Source organism: Crotalus tigris, unplaced genomic scaffold (genome assembly GCF_016545835.1).
Source record: "Crotalus tigris isolate CLP2741 ecotype Arizona unplaced genomic scaffold, ASM1654583v1 scf7180000024339.11422700, whole genome shotgun sequence".
In the NCBI taxonomy this organism is placed as follows: Eukaryota; Metazoa; Chordata; class Lepidosauria; order Squamata; family Viperidae; genus Crotalus; species Crotalus tigris.
Window position 1 is genome coordinate 5,753,523 of NW_024100509.1, and position 20,292 is coordinate 5,773,814.

The following is a 20,292-nucleotide window of genomic DNA, read 5'->3' on the forward strand; positions in this document are numbered from 1 at the left end:
TGTTGATATTCATATTGTTTATTTTGCATTCTTGGTTCATGGACAGAAGATGTTGTTGCAGTTCCTTAGATATATGTACTATCAATGCTTGATCATGTGCAAAGAGTAGTTCATTGGTATTAGTTCCATTCCTAGGCTTAGCTGCTTTGCTTATGCTGTCAAGGTGATAAATAATAGTGATAATAGTACACATCCCTGTTTTATTCCAATTGGGTTCTGATGCTCCTTGTTTTGTAATCACTACGCTTCTGCAATCATTGTATAAGCTTTTACATAATCCAATAAGATGTTCACTTACTCTACATTGCGCATTGTTTGCCATAGTATTTTCCTATCTGCTCTGTCAAGTGCTTTCTCTTTTTTCCCCTTTTTCTTGAGCTTTGATCTTGCCTCCATAAAATAAAATTTTAATACAGTCTAAAACAAGAAAAACGTGTTTTAACAATCCAATTCCTTCCAGCCACAGTCACTTTTTTGGATTTCACAATACAAACCTGATTGTAGCTTGTGTCATTTGCTGTGTATTGGGAACTATGGAACTCACCACCTCTTCCCGGGTGCTTTTGTACTGGGGCATGCGGGACAGGGCATCAGCAAGGAAATTCTCCACCCTTGAAATGTATTTTAACTCAAAATCAAATCTTTTAAAGTACTGCACCCATCGGACATGCTTAGGAGAGAGCTTGTGGGAGGTCTTCAGGGCTTCTAAATTTTTATGGTCAGTCCACACCTCAAACGGGGCTTTACTTCCCTTCAAGAATTGCCTTCATGTCAATAATGCCCATTGTACCACAAAAGCCTCTTTCTCCCATACAGCCCACTGCCATTCTGTTTCATTCAGTTTGAGAGATGTGTAGTGCATGGTTGTAAGTTTTCCTCCTTATTTAGCTGAAGGAGGACTGCCCACACAGCTACATCACTGGCATCTGCCTGAATTACAAACGGTTCCTCTGGACCTGGGTGTTTCAAGACTGGCTCAGCCGCGAACAGCCTCTTTAGGTTTTTGAATGCCACTTGGTATTCCATTGTCCAGTTCAAGGGCTGATTCAGTCTGAGCTTCCCCCCCCTTTCCCTGTTTTCAACATCTCAGTAATTGGTAAGGCAATCTTGGTGAAGGAGGGGATGAACTGTCTGTAGAAATTTGCAAACCCTAGAAAGCTGCTTGGATTTCACTTTTGCTGTGTCCATCTCCATGTCCTCAAATGAGACACAATATCTCAAGTACTCCAGGTTAGTCTTGTAAAACTAGCATTTCGACAGTTTAGCAAACAGCTTAGCATCCAATAGTTTTTTCGGCACCTGTCGCATGAGTTTCACATGTTCGTCTATGGTCTCAGTGTAAATGAGGATGTCACCAGGTACACTAAAAAACCCTTATATAAATGCTCATATAGCACCTTGTTTACGAGTTGCATAAATACAGCAGGGCCCCCCTGCAATCCAAAAGGCATCACTTTAAATTGGTAGCTAGCTCCCAAGAGGGTTGAAGTGGAAGACACTCGTCGCCTTCCTTAATTTTCACCAGATAATACGCCTCCCTCAGGTCTAATTTCATGAATATTTTCCTTTTGGCCAAATGTCCCAACATGTTCTTCATGAGGGGGAGGGGGTACATGTTTTCCATGCAAACTCCATTAATCCCATGGAAATCAACACACAATCTCAGTGACCCATCTTTCTTTTCTTTAAATAGCACTGGTGCCGCCACTTGAGATTTCACCACTTGGTTAAATCCCCTCGCTAAATTATTATCAGTATAGTCCTTCAGCTCTTTCATCTCCTTCTGAGTCATGGAGTACATTTTCAGCTTGGGGAGCTTTGCTCCAGGCAGGATCTTGATAGCACAGTCTGTGGGTGGTGAGGGGGCAGGACGTCGCACTCTTTCTCACTGAACGCCGCCATGATGTCTCGGTACTCTCTTGGATGCAGGCTTCCCCCTTTTCTCCTCAGGGGAACTGGGACTTTGCCTCTTCATAACCAATCACCTCGAGGCTCTCTCCCAATAAATTCGGCCCCCCCACTTTGCTAGACAAGCCAGCCCTAAGATCATATCCTCAGCCTTTTTGAGGGTGACCATGAATCAAATAGTCTCTTGGTGGTCCCCAAACTTCAGTTGCACTAGCTATGGGGGCTACTGGGCTCTGAGCACAGGCCAATGTCCTGGGACTCACTCCCCCACAGAGGGAAAGGCCCAGGTTCAGCAGCCGGCCTTGGTGGTTGTAGCAGTGGCTGGCTGGCCAGTCATGCCAAGCAGTTGTGTGGTTTTTGATGGAAGACTAACAGCCCTGGGCCACAGCACCAGATTGAGGAGTGGCAAACCCCTGGGGGCTGTCTGTCTCCTCAGTTGTAGTAGTCACTGCCCTCAGGTTGGATTGAGATGATAGGCTCGACGTGGCTGTCAGGAGTTGGCTGTACCTTGCCTGGGGGATCCACTCCTGGCTCCCAGCCGGCTCCTCTCTCTGCACTTCCAGACTACACCATCTCTTCCATGGCTGCTTGATAGACTGCTGCCTACTGCGAAATTCCCCCAGTCCACTGGCCCTTTCCATTCCAAATTTTTCCTCCTCTTCCATCCAGGCATCTTCTGCTGAGTCTTCACAGCCCCTCTGGAGGTGACCGGATAGGGTGAAGGGGCTCAGGACTCCTTAGTTGAAATTGAAATTTAATGAGAGCTGACATTGTCACAACTCCAGCTGATGATCCCAAGAAAGCAAGCATACCCAAGATATTGCAATCTCTAATACCAGACTTTATTAGGAAATGCATTCCAAGTCAGCTCTATGTCAGAACCCATTCCTATTTCATTTTTACCTATCCGCTCTGACCTAAAAACAAATATCACCTTTCCCTGGGTTCTGCCACACTCCCAAGGGGGAGGGGGGATGTGCCTATGGAGCTATTGCTTTCCCTTCCTCTATTCGCTACAATGTAACCTTTTGCTTCATTTATTGCCTCTGTCTGCTGCCTGCTATAATGTAACATTTTGCTTCCTGCACTGTATCTCTCTATGAACTTTCTTCTCCCTAACCTGTCAGCCAGGAAAAAGCAGGGGGGGAGGAGAAAGAAATACAACCTCCGGAGCCTGGCTTATTTCTCTGGTCTCAAAAGGAGGTGTGAAGAGCTGCTTGAACATCATGCTACGACCAGAGCCGGACCGATATTATCTCCCCTTTCCCCCAATGGACTTAACACCTGGGGATTGGCTGGTTGGAACCGTCTGGATGAACTGTGAGGTGGGGTTTGGTTGGGGACACTTTAAAGTATCGATCTGTAAAGGAATCCTTCAGATCTTGTCTATTATGCCTGTTTTCAACTACTCTTAATAAAAGTTCCTTTTGGAGGAAACCGTCTCCAAGAGTTCTGCTTTCTTAAGATGTGGGATTGAAGTGGGTCCTTACACTCTGATTAAATTGGCGTGAAAGCAGTATATTCAAAGCGTAGCAACTCCCTTTCCCCTCTGACAGTGCAGGTCACATCACCCAATTAAGCTCCAGACAATTATTATGAGAAAGAACCTTCAGTTTCTAAAACAATCACCACAGCTGCAGATACAACATGCATTCCATTCTCCTCCCCCCCCCCCCGTCTCTGTTGGCAAGTCAAGGAAAGAAAGAAAGAATCTGAAACAGCATGAAGCTTTTTTATGAACATGACATTATTATTTAGTTTTAAAATGTAGTATCACCTATGTTTTGCTGTATTTTTATTTTTTAAAATATTATCCAATTGCATTTTATATGGTTTGAGCTGCACTTGATAGTACTGTAGTCCACATACAACCTGTGGGCCCCTCTGATCTAGATGGTACTACTCTTACTAATTGACTGAATGAACTCATGAATAAACTATCTATTAATACCTGTACTTCATCTTTCTTGGAAATATTTTAATTTCAGCTATGCTGCCAAAAAATTACAAAAATTCTGTTATAACAAGTTTTGTTTGAACTATTCTCTGAAGAAAGTTATAACTGATGTATCTTTAATTAGCACCAATCTATTGTAAAATTACTGAAATGACTAAATCAACCTGGGTTAATATAAGAGTTCTGTGTTATTCAATATTTTTATCAATCACTTAGATTAGGAAGTTGAAGAGATGCTTAAGTAATATGTAGGTGGAAGAAAGCTAGAAGGATTGGCTATGGCTTTAGCTGAAAAAAATAAAAATTAAGATCTATGCAGGCCTAAGCAACGGAATGAATAAAATAGGATGGAATTTAAGAGGGAGAAATGCATCTGGATAGGAAAAAAATATAAAAGGCAATGTACAAGAAACAAGATTCCAGTTTATAAGCTGTCAATCACTGGGATAAGTTGCTACATGAAGTTGTGAGTTTCCTTTCAGAGATTGAATGGTTATCTATCAGAGATGCTTTGGTGAATCCTGAACTGAGAAGATACATGGATTTCAAAAATCTCTTCAAACTCTATGATTCTATTATTAATTATTAGTCCTGAAAGAAGGTATCATCCTAAAATTACATTGTATGGATTTTCCATTTAGCTATAAAGGCCTTCATAATGCTTCCTTTTGATCCTTCTTATTCATATCCAAAAAGGAACTATGTTTCTCAAGCATTTATTGTGCAGTGAGATATCAAATCTGCACTTTTTAGTGACTCATATCTAACCTAAGGACTGTTTACAATTATCTGTAATTTTATCAATTATTTTCACCACACATTTAATTGCTGTATCTCACAATATACCACATTTCACACAATGGGGAATATCCTGAGTAGCTTGCATAGCATACTTGGAGCTCCCAGTTGGAGCTTCCAGACTACACTTAGGAACTTATTTTTCACTGTCTTTGATTAAGTGAGGAAAAGCTTTTTCAATTGAAAGGACAATGTTTACTACCATGGAGTCAATCTGTTCAGTCACTTTCCACTTCATGTTTTTCTGAAATCTTCAGAACCTATTGTAATCCAGAAAATTTACGAAGGAACAGGCTGATAAAAAAGCGATCTCCCCAGAAGCCATTTCATGTGGGGGAGATCTAACTTTAGATCAGTGGGTGACCTCTTTGCAAGCAGTTTGGGCCAATGTGAAAAAAACTCTAACCCAGAGAAGGCTTATCTTTCCACAAAATATCTAAGATTAAAATTACGGAGTAAAAAATTGGGACCTAAGTTCCTTGATCTTTTTCCCATAGTCAAAATTATAAATCCTGTCATGGTCCACTTGCAACTTCCATGACTATTAAGAAAAGTTCACCCTGCTTTCCATTTGCAGCTTGTTAAAACTGATCATGGAATCGTCTTTGCGGCCAATTCCCAAAAAAGCGCCTGGCCCCATTCTGGTAGAGGGAAAGACTCATTATGAGGTCAAACATATTCTTGTTCTTTGAGGAAATCTCAAGCCTCAGAGTTCTGATTAATTTGGCCTCATCTATCAGAACCTTGACACTGACATCAATACCTGGAAAAATATTGGAAAAGATAATCAAGCAACAGAACTGTAAATAGCTAGAAGCAAACAAAGTTATAACCAGAAACAACATGGCTTCATAAAAAAATAGATCATGCCAAACAAATCTTATTTCATTCTTTGACTAAGTGACTAAATCAATGGATCCTGTTTTATGCATGAGTTCCCCTTCCTTCTTGCCACTCCCTTCCTCATTGTCTGATTTGTTGTCTTGGGGTTTATTCTTGGGGTTTGGTTCTAAAGATTTGTCTCCCTCCCCTTCCAGTTTAATTTAAAACCCTTTGGATGAATTGAGACCGATGTTTTCCAAACACGTTCTTTCCTGTCCTTGTGAAGTGTAGCCCATCCCCTACCAGAAGCTCTTCATGTAGGTAATGTAAACTATGGTCTAGGAATCTGAAGTTCTCTCAATGGTACTATCCCTTGAGGTTTACTTCTAGAAACCTCCATTCCTTCATTGGATGTTGACCTTCTCTTGGAAATACAGAAGAAAACACCACTTGTGTTCCTTACATTTTGGGTTTCCTGCCCAGTTGCTTATAGTCCCTTGATATTATTTTCAGGCTCTTTGCTATATCATTCATACCAACATGAAAAAGGAGAAAGAGATAATAATCTGTAGGTTTGATTATTTCAATAAGTCTCTCTGTTAATCTTTAATCTTTGCACCTGGGAGCCAACACACTTCTCTAGAAAAATTGTCTGATCTACAAACTGATGCTCTGTTCCTCTGAGTTGTGAATCTCCTATCACCAACACGTGCCTTTTTTCTTTGGGAAAGTCTGAGTTGCTTTTCTTTCTGTCACTGGAACACTTGATGAAGTTCCTTCCCCAAATGTCTGCATGCCTTCTTTCAGGGGAAGGATATGAACTGCTTATTCACTGCAGTGGAATTGGACTGGACTAGACTCAACTAAACAGCAGGAACAGTGTTCTTGATTTTTTTTGTCCTCCGAATGACATACTGCCATCGGTCTATGTCTAGGTTCATTTTTCCTGGTAGTTGTTTGTTCCAGATCATATGTAACTGTCTGAAGGGTTTCCTAGTTGAAGAAAGGATGCAATTGAAGTACCTGGTGAGCCTGTGTAAAAACCGTCCTTTCCATAGCTGCCACCTGCTTTCTGAGCAGTAGCTGTAAGTGCAGAAGAACCCAAGCTGCATAACAACCTTGAATGGGGAAGTGCAAACCCATTCAAGACCAACAAATGGTAACGTTCAAATCATAACACAATGAAGAAAAGATCCAAAAACGTTTTAATTTGTGACAGTCTTCACTACAAAAATAATTCTTATTGTACCTATATAAAAAAACAACTCTTTATTATAATTGAGAAATGCAAATTACTGACCTGCAATAGGCGGATTTGTTCTTCATGGGCAACAGTCTTCATCTCCAGAGCCTTCTTCTGTTCCTCTACCTCTTGTAAAACCTCCATCTTTTCAGTCAACTCCTTGCTTAGTTTATTATAATCCTGAAGCAATTTAGCTAGTTCAGTATTTTGTCTAAATTTAAAAAAAGAATAAGAAATATAGATTGTATTAAGTTGTCTTGAATATAATTCTAAAATGTGGCACCATGACTTGACAGTACAGGTAGTCCTCAAATAATAATCATAATAATAATAATAATAATAATAAAGTTGGAAGGGACCTTGGAGGTCATCTAGTCCAACCCCCTGCTCAGGCAGGAAACACTATACCATTTCAGACAAATGGCTGTCCAGTCTCTTCTTAAAAACTTCCAGTGTTGGAACATTCACCACTTCTGGAGACAGGTTGTTCCACTGGTTAATTGTTCTAACTGTCAGGAAGTTTCTCCTTAGTTCTAGGTTACTTCTCTCCTTGATTAGTTTCCATCCGTTGCTTCTTGTCCTGCCCTCAGGTGCTTGACTCCCTCTTCTTTGTGGCAGCCCCTGAGATATTGGAACACTGCTATCATGTCCTCCCTCATCCTTCTCTTCATTAAACTAGACATATCCAATTCCAGCAATCGTTCCTTATATGTTTTAGCCTCCAGTCCCCTAATCATCTTTGTTACTCTTCTCTGTACTCTTTCTAGAGTCTCAACATCTTTTTTACATCGTGGTGACTAAAACTGGATGCAGTATTCCAAGTGTGGCCTTACCAAGGCATTGTAAAGTGGTATTAGTACTTCACGTGATCTTGATTCTATCCCTCTGTTAATGCAGCCTAGCACTGTGTTGGCTTTTTTGGCAGCTGCAGCACACTGCTGGCTCATATTTAAGTGATTGTCCACTAGGACTCCGAGATCCCTCTCACAGTTACTACTATTGAGCAAGGTACTTCCTATACAATACCTGTACATTTGGTTTTTCTTGTCTAAATGTAGAACCTTACTTTTTTCATCACTGAATTTCATTTTGTTAGATAGCGCCCAGTGTTCAAGTCTGTCCAGATTCTCCTGTATCTTATGATGGCAATTATGATTGGAATGTCCATCACTTAGCAACAGAGATTCTTGCATTCCAGTTGCTATTATTAACTAAATATCATGATTATTAGGCAAGGCAGCTTCTTACCGGAATTCCACCACCAAAATCAGTAGGTGAGTTGGCAAGAAGTTGTAAATTCCAGGCCAGCAAATAGATAAGTGGTTGCTGCTGGATGGGGAAGGGAGTGAAGGGATGCATGGGAAGAAGCTGCAAGGGTCAGGGAGGTGTATGATAGGGGCGTATGAGAGGTGTGAGGGATGGGGATGGTACACAAGGGAGTGCATGGGAGGCACGATGTGGGCAGGATATGCAAAGGTGTGAGAGAGTGTATGAGAGGTTTGGGAAGGGTATGCAACAGTGCAAAGAGGTGTAATGGCTTCCACAGACAATGGCTTGGATGAAAAGAAAAAGCCAGCACCAGGGACTTCAGAGTGGGTGCGGAGGACCATCAGGAGGATGCAGGAGACTCAATGCCAGAAGTGAATAAGCAAGAGGAGGGGAAGCCAGGAACATCAGAAGGGCCTGTGGATGAAGAACCAGATGGTTGCCTGGCTGAAGAGCCAAGAGGTGAGACATAGCTGCAGCCAGGGAGCAGAGATGACCAAGCAGGGCAGAGAAGAGGTGCAGCTGCAACAGATTCCAGGGTGCATAGAACAGAGCAGAGGGAGGCGCAATAAAGGCCAGTGAGGCTACTTGCAAGGAGGCAGCCTCACCCCTCCTGATGAGCTGTACTGGCTGGTGCCTACTTAGTCTGACATGAGGTGCAAAGCAGTGTTGGAGACAACCATCTGTTTCCTGCCATGTGTATGCTCCAACTTTGTGAACTCCTGCTTCCAGACCTGTGCCTTATTACTCGACCCCATGTTTGAACCTTGGATTTTGTGACTGGATTCTGGACATGTACCTTGGTTTTGGATATTGTGTTACAACTTTGGACTTATGCTTGGACTCTGGACTTTGTGTGTGGACTTGCGGATTTGTGTCTTGATCTCAGACTTTTTATTTGCCCATTAACTTCATCTGTACTTTGATTTTTTTGGAACCTGGCATTTCTACTGAGAGGGATTTGGGGAATAACATTAGGGTCTCACAGTGCCTCAACTGAGTATTCAAAACTCTTTGGTGTCTGCATGTGTGGTCTGGGACAAGATAGGGGTTGTGCAAGAGGCATAGTATGGGTCAGGTGCCTGAATGTGTGATGTAGACCAGGAAGGATGCACGAGAGTGCAAGGGTCTATGGGAGAGATGCTGCATGGAAGTTGCAAGGAAGTGTGTGAGAGGCACAGCAAGGTTAGGGAGGGTATGTGAGGATGCAACGGGCATTGGGGAGTGTGCAACAAGATCACGGAGTGCAATGGTATGTGAAAAAGACCTGGAAAGATGGGGCAAAGAAATGGTGTCTAGGGATTGGTCAGACAAGAGAGGGAATAATCTGCAACTGCATAATGGGAGAGAAAAACACTCAGAAAAGAACCCTTCCTAGATTCTCAGACGGTAAAGGTGGGAAATTAGTACTTTCCGACTTGCAAGATTCAGTTAATGTAGCCTTATAGTAATGTAAAAGTAGCTCATTTGATCATGTTTCCTGCCTTGGAGGGCTGACAGGAATGGTGTGGTGTTGGTGCACAACTGCGCAACGGAGTGTGTGAAAAGTGTGGCATAGGTGGGGGAGGGTGCAGTGTGAGTCAGGATGTGCAGGGTTGTGCTGTGAGTTGAGGAAGGTACATGGGAGTGTTGAGTGGCTGGCACAGCATGAGCACAAAGGGCCTGGGGGACAGTGTGCAGGAGACTTAGCCCAGCAACTTGCAACCTTCCCTGACAGCTTCCCCATTGATTTTCTGAGCAAGCCAGTAGAAAGGATTATATGATCACAGCACTCTGCAACCAGTTGTAAGTATGAAATGTTTATCAAACACCCAGACTGCAATCTTATGACCTCTGGGAAATTGGGATAGCTGGAATTTCACAGACTGGTTGTAACTACCAATCATTCAGCACCATTGTAACTTCATATGGAATGATTATCGGTCAAGTACTGCCTGAAGATTTAGTAATATTACTTGAAACATGCATTTTTGATCTCAGATTATTCGTGCATCACTAAATCAAGAATAAATATTTAAATTATATTATCTGAATATTTTCAGGGCAGAATTCAATCAGAGAAATTAATGCTTAATATTAACATAATCTACTTCACAATAAACAGCATCTATGAATTGCATAATTCACCTAAATGTGTCACATAGGTCTCCTACATGAGTCAAAAAGATTTAATTAGCTATATGCCTTACACTGAAAGCCAGTATTAAAAACCCTATACTCTATTCCTATTTTTCCCTGTTCTCTTACATGCATTTTTATGGCACAGTAGTTAATTAATCTGGTTTCAGTTTGCTCTGAAGCTTTCTTACATATTTAAAAAGATATTTATAAAGTTAAATTTATCTACAGTATCTCCTCATAATTCCAAAGTAATACTTCCCATCTTACTTGTGCTCAGTCTGGCTTGTTGCTTGGTTTAAAGCATCTCTGAGATTGCAATTTTCTTGCTGCAGATGAGCTAGCTGGTCATTAGTGCCATTCTGCAGCTGTTCTTGTAGTGTTTGAATCTGAAAACCAATTAAAAAGAACATGAGAATCACTCCCAGTTGCTATTTAATCTCAGTACAATGGCACAGGACAATATTCCTATAGTTCATGTTGACAGCAGCAGCAGGGATGTTCTCTAATTTAGGCCCCAAAGGGTTTCCGCAACAGGGATCTCTTTTTTTACTCTTTTTACTTTGCAATACCAGAATCAACTGACATGGGAAGATATACATAGTGAAATTTAGGATTTGGGGCACAAAGAATTGTGAAATTGCAAGTATGAATCCTTTACCAACTCCACAACATATAGCTAGTTTCAGTAAAAATCACAAATAGTTCAGTAGACATCACTTAAACAAGTTTAACTAGGGCATGCCAATATGATCATACTGAACTGCTTTAGATCAGACCACTTATCACTCTTGCACAATATTCTCTAATATCCCACTTAAAATCCATCTAATTAAAATGTATTTGAATCTTAAGTTTTACTTATTCAATTTAATGTGAACCGTCCAATTTACAGAGAATCAATAGTGTGTTCAAAATCCAGCATTTAAATTTTGTTTTCTATCATTTATTAAAGCTATGCTGTGAAAAGAAAAAAATTCTTTGTGAACATGAGAAAAGTAATTGGTCTGCTCAAATTTTACAGTCTCTTTGAGGAGGAGGAATGAAAATATGGAGAGGGAATATGACAATGAAAGTTATTTTTCCCTTTTCCTTTCTTTCTCAGAATGTGTGTATATATGTTTATATTTTTACTTTATGTATATGTCAAGTAAATGCCTCAGTCCAGTTTTGGTAGAAGGGAACTTTACAATTCTGTTCATCAACAAGACTGGAATATGGGGGACTACCCTGGAACACAGAGGACTGAAAAAAAGTTGATGTAGTTCTAATGTTCAAAAAGAAGAAAAAGTGAATGCAGGAAACTACAGACCAATCAGCCTGACATCAATATCAGGAAAATCCTGGAAAAAAATAGTGAATAAGGTGATTACTGGAAGCCAACATGGGTTGTTAAAAACAGATGATGCTAGACAAACCTTATTGCCTTCTTTGACAAAGTGACTAAATTAGCAGATCAAGGAAATGCTATGGATATAGAATAAAGGCATTTGATAACACAGACCACAGCCTACTTCTTGGTAAGACAGAATAATGCTGGATAGGCAGTACCATCACCAGATGGATTCCCAGTTTGCTAACCAATGTACTCAGCATTAGTCCTTAATGGAATTACATTTACATAAAGGAAAGCATGCAGTGGGGTACTCAAGGTTCTGTCTTTGGCCCAGTGCTCTTCAACATCTTAAATGATCTAGAGTAGATGAGAGGATTGAAGGGGTACTCATCAAATTTACAGATGACACTGAATACTGAGCCTATTCAACAAAATGCAATTCAGTGATGAGAAAAGTAAGGTTCTACATTTAGGAAAACCAAATGGATATGTATAGAATAGGTGTTATCTGGCTCAACAGCAGTAACCATGAGAGGGATTTAGGAGTTATAGTGGACAACCACTTAACTGTAAATATGAGCCAGCTGCCAAAAAAGCCAATGCAGTCCTAGGCGGCATTAACAGAGGAACAGTATCAAGATTTCATATTGGTGCTCTTCAACATCTTCATAAAGGACCTCCAGTACATGAGAAGATTGAAGGGAAGCTTATCAAATTTGCTGATGACACCATACAGTCAAAATTCAAAAGGATCTTGACAGACTTGAACATTGGGTCCTATCCAACAAGATGCAGTTCTGTGGTAGGAAAAGTAAAGTTTTGCACTTAGGCAGGAAAAAACAAACGCATAGGTACCTGGCTCAACAGCTGTAACAGTGAGAGGGATCTAGGAGACGTAGTGAACAACCACTTAAGTATAAGCCAGCTGCCAAAAAAGCCAATGCTATCATAGGCTGCATCAATAAAGGAACAGTATCAAGATTTCAAACCAATTTGAAGATTTGGTCTCCCAAAAGGTAGAAAAGGGAACTAGAGAGTCAGCCATACCGGACTTAATTCTCACTAACAGAGATAAAATGGTGGAAGGGGGTTGAAGTTACAAGAATCTTGGGGAAGAGTGACTCTGCAATATTGGAATTCAACATAATGTAAGCTCAAGTGTCAACTCTACAATGAGCCTGGCTGCAGCCATCTTTCTCTTCATTCTAGGTTGCCATATAGGACAGAGGGAGGGGAGCTTGCCCAGGTGCTTCACTAGTCATAATAATCTTCTGTCCCATGGAAAGCAAGGTTACCTACCGCTCCTGTGATCAGGGATTGGGCATTGTATAAGAAAGCCCACCAAATGAATGAATTGGGGAACATAGTGATGGCATAGTTTTGTGGGTGGGACATTATACTTTGTAACTGGGAAATTTTTAGTGGGAATTTCAGACTTGGTTTACTTTTGATCGTGCTGATATTTTGTAACTAATAAACATGTTCTTTGAGGAATTTTCAAGCCTCAGAGTTGCACTTTATTTGTCTCTGTCTGTTGGAACCATGACAGAGCAAAGTCAAAGTAGAATCTTGGATTTTAAGAGAGCTGATTTTAACAAATTCACTTAGGAAGGGTTTCATGGATGAAATCCTCAAGGGGAATCCAATCAAAGTTTGGGAAATTTTGAAAAGTGAGAATATAAAAGCCCAGTCTAGCACTCCGAAGAAGAAAAATAAGAGATCTCCAAAGAAATCAGCATGGCTGCACAAAGAAATCTCCGATAAACTGAAAGAAAAAAAGGACAAGTATAATTAAGGCAATATATCAGCATATAGCCAGAACCTGCAAAGATGAAGTCAGCAAATCTAAGGCTCAAAATGAACTAAAGCTTGCAAAAAAAATGCCAAAAACAGTTTTAAAATGTTTCAACATATAGAAAACAAGATAAAAACTAAGGAAGTGATTGTTCCATTAATGGGAGAAAATGACAAGAAGGTGATAAGCAGCAGGGAGAGAATGGAACTGCTTAACTCATTCTTTGATCTGTCTTCATGCAAAAAGAGAAAATAGTGCAACCTACCGAAAACAGAATCATAAAAGAAATATTAGGAATGCAAGTCAAAATAGGCAAGAAATGATAAGGGAACACCTATCCACACTAGACAAGTACAAATCACCAGGATGGATTACATCCCAGAGGTCTGAAGGAACTAGTAGACATGACCTTGAAACCACTAAGCCATATCTTTCAAAGAATCTGGAGCACCAGGAAACTATCAGAGGACTGAAAAAGAGTTGACGTGGTTTCTATCTTCAAAAAAAGGGAAAAAATGGATCCAGGAAACTATAGACCAATCAGCCTGACATTAATACTTGAAAAAATTCTGGAAAAGATAGTCAAGCAACAGATTGAGAAACCAACATGGGTTTGTCAAAAACAGATCATGCCAGACAAACCTTATGGCATTATTTGACAAAGTAACTAAATTAGTGGACAAGCAAAATTCTATGAAAGTAATTTACTTGGACTTCAATAAGGCATTTGATAGCATAGACCGCAACCTATTATTTGATAAGATAGAAAAATGTGGATTAGATAGCACCACCACCACATGGATTAGTAACTAACTGATCATCTGCACTCAACATGTAGTCCTTCGTGAAAATGCATCTACATGGAGGGAAGTATGCAATGGGTATCTCAAGGTTCTTTCAGTACTGTTCAGTATCTTCATAAACGATTTAGATGAGGGGATAGAAGGGGAATACTAGTTGCTCCTTTTAAAATATGTGGAGCACACTGCCAACGTACCAAATCAGCTGTTTGTTGGCAGGAAGGAAAAAAATGCTCAGCATGCCATTTTCAGGAGACCTTCTTGAGATCTTTCAATGCACTATTGTTGCTCCTTTGTCATACCATTGTTTATAGTCAATTGTGCAATCTTTTTGCAGCAGCTAACCCGGTGGTCCATTCTTCCTTCAGTTTCTTTGCAAAGGGGCATTTGCTGTCTGTTGCTATCTTCTCAATTCTGTATGCATTTGTTCTTAAGGCTTGGTCTTGTGCCAGCCAGAATTAGCCTGTCTCTTTCTTCAACTTTCCTGCTCCTAGGCCAGGTCTTGTTGTTATCTGCTTTGTTATTTTTTAAATATATTGGCCGTGTAATATTTTATTTTTCCATGCCTCTTTTCTGTTCTTCATTTGGTCATTTTTGTAGGCCATTTTGGTCTCTCCAATATTCAGTAAATCTTCCTGATATACTAGCTTCAGTGCATGGTCTTCACTATCCTTAAGATATTCTTCCAATGCCATTTTTTCTTCTTCAACCATCTGATGTACTTGCAACATTCCAAACGAAATTATTTTCCTTGGTAAGTAGAATCTATCAACATTGTTTTAGTCTTCCCACCCAGGGATTTACTTCTGCTTGAATCCAATACACTATTCCAGCTCTGTCTAATGACTGGAATTGCCCAGATATAACTACGTGTTCGTGTGTGTGTGTGTGTGTGTGTGTGTGTGTGTGTGTAAACATAATACAAGAAAACTACTCCACACCATCTTTTGTTACGTGAATAATCTGGATATTTATAATTGATGGATCTATCCATGTCAGAACAGGAACCCATGACTTTCATCCATCTAAAGTATTGGCAATGAAAGGTCCTTGGATGAAAGATTTAGGAGAAAATGGCATCTAGGTTGTAACTGAGAAAAATCTGAATTTTTTTTTTACCTCTGTTTATTCTGATTTGCCCTTAATGTAGTGTCACTGGGTGTTTACTGGTGTAATGATCATAAACATTAACAAATTAGTGAAGACTTCCAGTTGGTGATCGCAGCGTCTCCATCGTTCAGTTTATCCCACTGGGGGACCCTGGAAAGGGTCGAAAGTCACCCTGTAGGGGCGACAAGCAAGGAGAGGACCTCCGCTTGATCGTGGAAGGACAGCAGCCCTTCCGCTTGATCCGGAGAAGCTCTTCAAACCGACGGGGAAAAGACTGGCCATAGTAATATGACTCGTCACTAAGCTGCTGACACCCAAAGTCAAATTTACTACCAAGCACTTTGAAAGCAACATGGATGAAAATGGGTGCGATCTTATCTTCTCTTTACCCTAAGTACCTTCTTCCTGTAAAAGCTCTTTGAAGTATCTTCCCCCTCTGAGGAGAGAGGGAAGGGAATTTCTATCCCACCCTCTAAGAATAGCGGCGTCTGACTACCCAGGGGAATCAAAGCTTTAAAAGAACAATTTTAATCTAATTGGATTCATATGTTTCTGAGATTTGGGGATCAAAAATTTTCCTATCCTTACTGGAGACTGCTGTTTTTATCTACAAAAAAGAAATAAAATGGGGAAAAGAATTAGAAAAATTCTTTAGAAAAAAATAGAAAAAAAATCTTAAACGGTATCAGTGACATCTTGTGATGAAGCTTGGTATGGCAATTTATTATTTCCTAAAAAGAGATTTGGCTCAGAGCCCAGAGCATAGATAAGATTTTTCTGACCTTGGTACCATCTGTGAGTGATTCAACTGTAAGAGAACAACTGGGCAGTAAAATTGGCCTTCTTGAACTGTAAATGTAAACTTTTACTGACTATTGCTTAACAAACAACTTTTATTAGAAAGAGTATTTACAAACACGTGAAAGATGGATGAAGACCAGGAAAAAATTCTTGCCATGTTGAAAGCAATACATGAAACTATTCTTTCAGCTTGTGATAAAATGAGACCTAAAATATAAGATCAAGATGCCAGCTTAGATGCACAAAGCCAAATTTTGACTACTACTAAAGAACCAACAATACAGAAGATAACAGAAGAAGTGGAACAATTAAATATCAAGACAAGTACAGCTGATAGAAAACCCAGACAAAGAAGTAACAACACTGAAAATGGAAATGACTTTTTATATAAATCAGAAGAAATTTGAAAAAGAAAAAGAACAGTTTGAATTGAAGACAAATATATCAGAGCAAACATGGGGAATAACAGGGTGACAACTATATGAATACAAATGGGCTAGTCCTTCCAGAAAACTGGCAATCAAATGGTCTCCTTTAATTTAACTAACATATATAAGAATGGAGATTTGATAATTTAAAAATGCTAATATGGAAGCCTAGTTGGCAAAGGAAGAAAGCTAGAATAAGGTTGGAAAAAATGGGGGTTTGATTCATTAGATTTTATATTGTCAATTAGTACCTACATTTTGTAACATAATAAATGACTTTTAGGAAAATCAATGCCTGGAAGTTCTTTGAAGTGTTTCATTAGCCGGAACCATAACATCATGCTAAGATCTCAATCCTTTTCAAATGACCTGAACTCCATCCACTGCCTCTAAGCTTGAGAGGAGCTGGTAAAGATTCAAGGGAAGAAAATCTATCATGAGAAAAGGGAGTTTGCTTGAAAACAGCATGCTGTGGGAAGATAAATTTTGGCAGACAAATACAAATCAGTGGAGAGCTGCCAGGCCACCTGAAACTGAAGATTTGGGTGAGTCATTGGAAAGATTTCAGACCCAGATGTGAAAAGCAGAAATTGATTCCTGCAGAGAGAAGCCTGCAGCTCCTCCCTCATAGATCAGACCCTGGGTTCCCCAATCAGGGACTGCAGTCCTGAAGACAGAGGGAATCCCAGGCTGAGGCCTCTGCAGCAATGGGCAGATAGGCACCCCCCACAGGTAGATGATCATCAGCAGCTGAGCATACCACAGCTAACAGAGGCTTTAAAACAGCTTGGGGTGGTGCAGAAGCCAAGAGAGCAACAGCTGATGGGCCCACAGATGAGGGAGGTTCAGCAGCACCGGCTACACGCCTTTCAGAGTGGTCATAGGAAAAGAGTTCAGCCCAATACCTGAATATCCTCAGTTGCCCTCCACTTCCCAGACACTTGACCAGTGGGCGAGGGGGTGGGATGAAGTTTGGAGAAACACAAAAACTGCTTTAAAGAAGACTTTTGAAACCTATAAAAAGCAGGCTGATAAAAAGAGGGCTCCCCAAAGAACATTCCAAGTTAGGGAAAAGGTCTATTTGTCAACAAAATATCTACGTCTCAAATTGCCCAGCAAGAAATTGGGACCAAAATTCTTGGGGCCTTTCCCCATAGTAAGGATCATCAATCTGGTCACTGTAGAACTAAAACTTCCTAGACTTTTAGGGAGAATTCACCCAGTGTTCCATTGCAGCTTGTTGAAACCTTATCGGAGCTCCACTTTAAGACCTCCCCCAAAGAAGGCACCTGGGCCGCTCGTAATTGCAGGACAGACCCACTATGAAGTGAAACATATTCTTGACTCTAGAATCTTTAAAGAGAAATTGCAGTACCTAGTACAATGGAAGGTATACCCATTGTCTGAAGCGACCTGGGTGAAATCCAGTGAAGTGAAAGCTGACAGATTGGTCAAAAGGTTTCATGTGAAACATCCCAACAAACCGAAAACTAGTCATTAACATATGCTTTTGTTTACACTACAGGATCTGCCCTTCTTGTAAGGGGGGCCAGATGTCAACGCTGCAAATACTGTATACTCTTGCTTTGACAAAATATGCAGAACTGTCTGGTATTTTTAGAGTTAATGCAGAGCAGAGGAGGGAGGAGGGAAAAGCCCGCGAAACAAAAAGGAAGGGAACCTTTGCCCTTCATGCTAATTGATGAACATATACCATGACAGCAAAGTAGGGAGTGGAAATGCTAGCAACATACTGCTCGGTGGGTGGGAATTTTAGATCTTAGCATCCCTTCTAGACCGTGCCGACATTTTGTAACATAATAAATGACTTTTAGGAAAATCAATGCCTGGAAGTTCTTTGAAGTGTTTCATTAGCCGTAACCATAACACCCAGACAATATATATAATGGTTTTGATTTATTAAAGGGGATATTGTATTATTAAGTAAATGACTTAATATGGTGGGAAATAGATAACTTTTAGGAAATAGAATAAGATTATATTTAAATAGATAAAATGTGTATTTTGGATATTATAGTTTGTTATGAAGTGAGATGAGGGAAGTCTTGGTTACCCAAGGTCTGAAAATTATGAATATCAAAGGTTAAACTGAAATATTGATGAGAAATTTAAAATTATGTAAAAAATAATGATATGGATTGTTTATGAAGATTGAATGTAATTAAGATATATATAAGCCAAAAATGTATTGATAAATGTAATGATGATGTTTTTATTGAATTGATATAATTAAAAATGTACTAGTTTGAATATGAGATAGTAAATGTTAAAGGAAAAAGAGAAGAAATATTTGATGTTGTAACCTGGGATTTGCACTAAAGATTTTGTTATTGAATTACTGATTAACCCAGTCACCACTTGCTTTTTAAATACTCAAATGTAAAATTGGAAAATTAATAAAATATTATAAAAAAAAACAAATTAGTGAATATCACCTTTGCCCCAAATAGTTCTTCACTTATACCAGCACCTATAGGAAGAGTGTCACAATCTTAATGGGATAAGTATTTTCTTTATGGCCAATGGGTACTCAAGAATCTAGTAAAATTGCTGATCAGGTACTAGCACCCAAAGAGTGGTATGCCCAGGTTGTTCTATTTTTTGTCCCTGGCAAGAACATTATTCTGTTCTGGCCAAAGTCCAGGAGGCATCTGAAAAAAAATACACAAAATGAAAATCTGGACATCCTGGGGGTTATTTAGTTGGGTAGGTACTTTGAGAAACTATATCCTGCAAGGGTTAGTTATTTTTCTTATTATCTGTGGTATAATCTACTTTCTATTTCTGATTATTAAATGGGACACTGAAGGCCATCTCAAAACAATTCCCATAAACTAACTGGATTGTGTATATTGTGAGACATATAAAATAATGTTCGTGGAATATTAGATTTATTTATACTAACATATAGTGAGTGATGAGAGGTCCAGCCTCGGCTGCTGTCTTGTGGCGTGCCACAGGGCTCAGTACTCTCTCCACTCCTTTTCAACATCTACATGAAGCTGCTGGATAAGATCATCTGTCACCATAGGCTGAGGTATCTGAAGTACACTGATGATACCCAACTCTATATTTTCACTGCTAGTGACCCAAGTAATGCCATGGCTGCCCTCTTGCGGTGCCTGGAGGCTGTGGGAGCCTGGATGGGAGACAACAGGCTTTGACTGAACCTTGGCAAGATCGAACTGCTTTGGATACATAGGGCCCTGAGATCCAAGACTTTTCATTTTTGACTCTGGATGAGGTGGCACTATCCCAGACAGATCCAGTCCTCAACTTGGGGTTTCTCCTGGACTTGTGAGTCCTGCTTAAAGAGCAGGTGACAGTCACAGCTAGGACAGCCTTTGCACAACTTCAGGTTGTGTGTCAGGTGTGGCCTTTCCTGGATTGGGAAACCCTGTGTCAGTCATTCAGGCTCTAGTAATCTTACAGCTGGACTATTGTAATGCACTCTACATGGGGCTATCCTTGAAAAGCATTCAGAAGCTACAGTTGGTGCAGAGTGCAGCGGCACAGGCAGTTTTGGGGGCTCTGTGAATGGTCCATGTAACACCTGTGCTCCATGAGCTGCATTGGCTACCAATTTGCTTCCAAGTGCAATTCAAGGTGTTGGTAATCATCTTTAAAGCCCTTTATGGCATGGGTCCAGGCTATTTGAGGGAGTGTCTCATCCTACTAGGATTGGCCTGTCTCACCCGTGCCAGCAGAGGAGGCATGCTGTGGGCCCTGTCAACTCAATTATTCTAGCTCGTGGGGTCCAGGAGAAGGGCCTTCTCTGCCATTGCACATGCCTTCTAGAATACCTTGCCCCCTGAAGTGAGGTCGGCCCCAATCCCCTTGACCTTTCATAAGGGCCTAAAGACCTGGCTCTGCCAGTTAGCTTGGAACA

At 40.3% G+C, this 20,292-nt stretch overlaps 1 protein-coding gene across 4 annotated transcripts in view; it reads right to left on the reverse strand.

Annotated features, from left to right (window-relative positions):
* Positions 1–20,292, reverse strand: part of RRBP1 (ribosome binding protein 1) — a 101,607-nt gene that overhangs the window by 51,319 nt on the left and 29,996 nt on the right. For all 4 annotated transcript variants that reach the window (XM_039325878.1, XM_039325874.1, XM_039325876.1 and 1 more), the window contains exons 6-7: positions 10,383–10,501; positions 6,786–6,939 (exon numbers count right to left, since the gene is read on the reverse strand). In XM_039325878.1, coding sequence (XP_039181812.1) covers positions 6,786–6,939; positions 10,383–10,501 — 273 coding nt within the window. The remainder of the gene's footprint in view (positions 1–6,785; positions 6,940–10,382; positions 10,502–20,292) is intronic.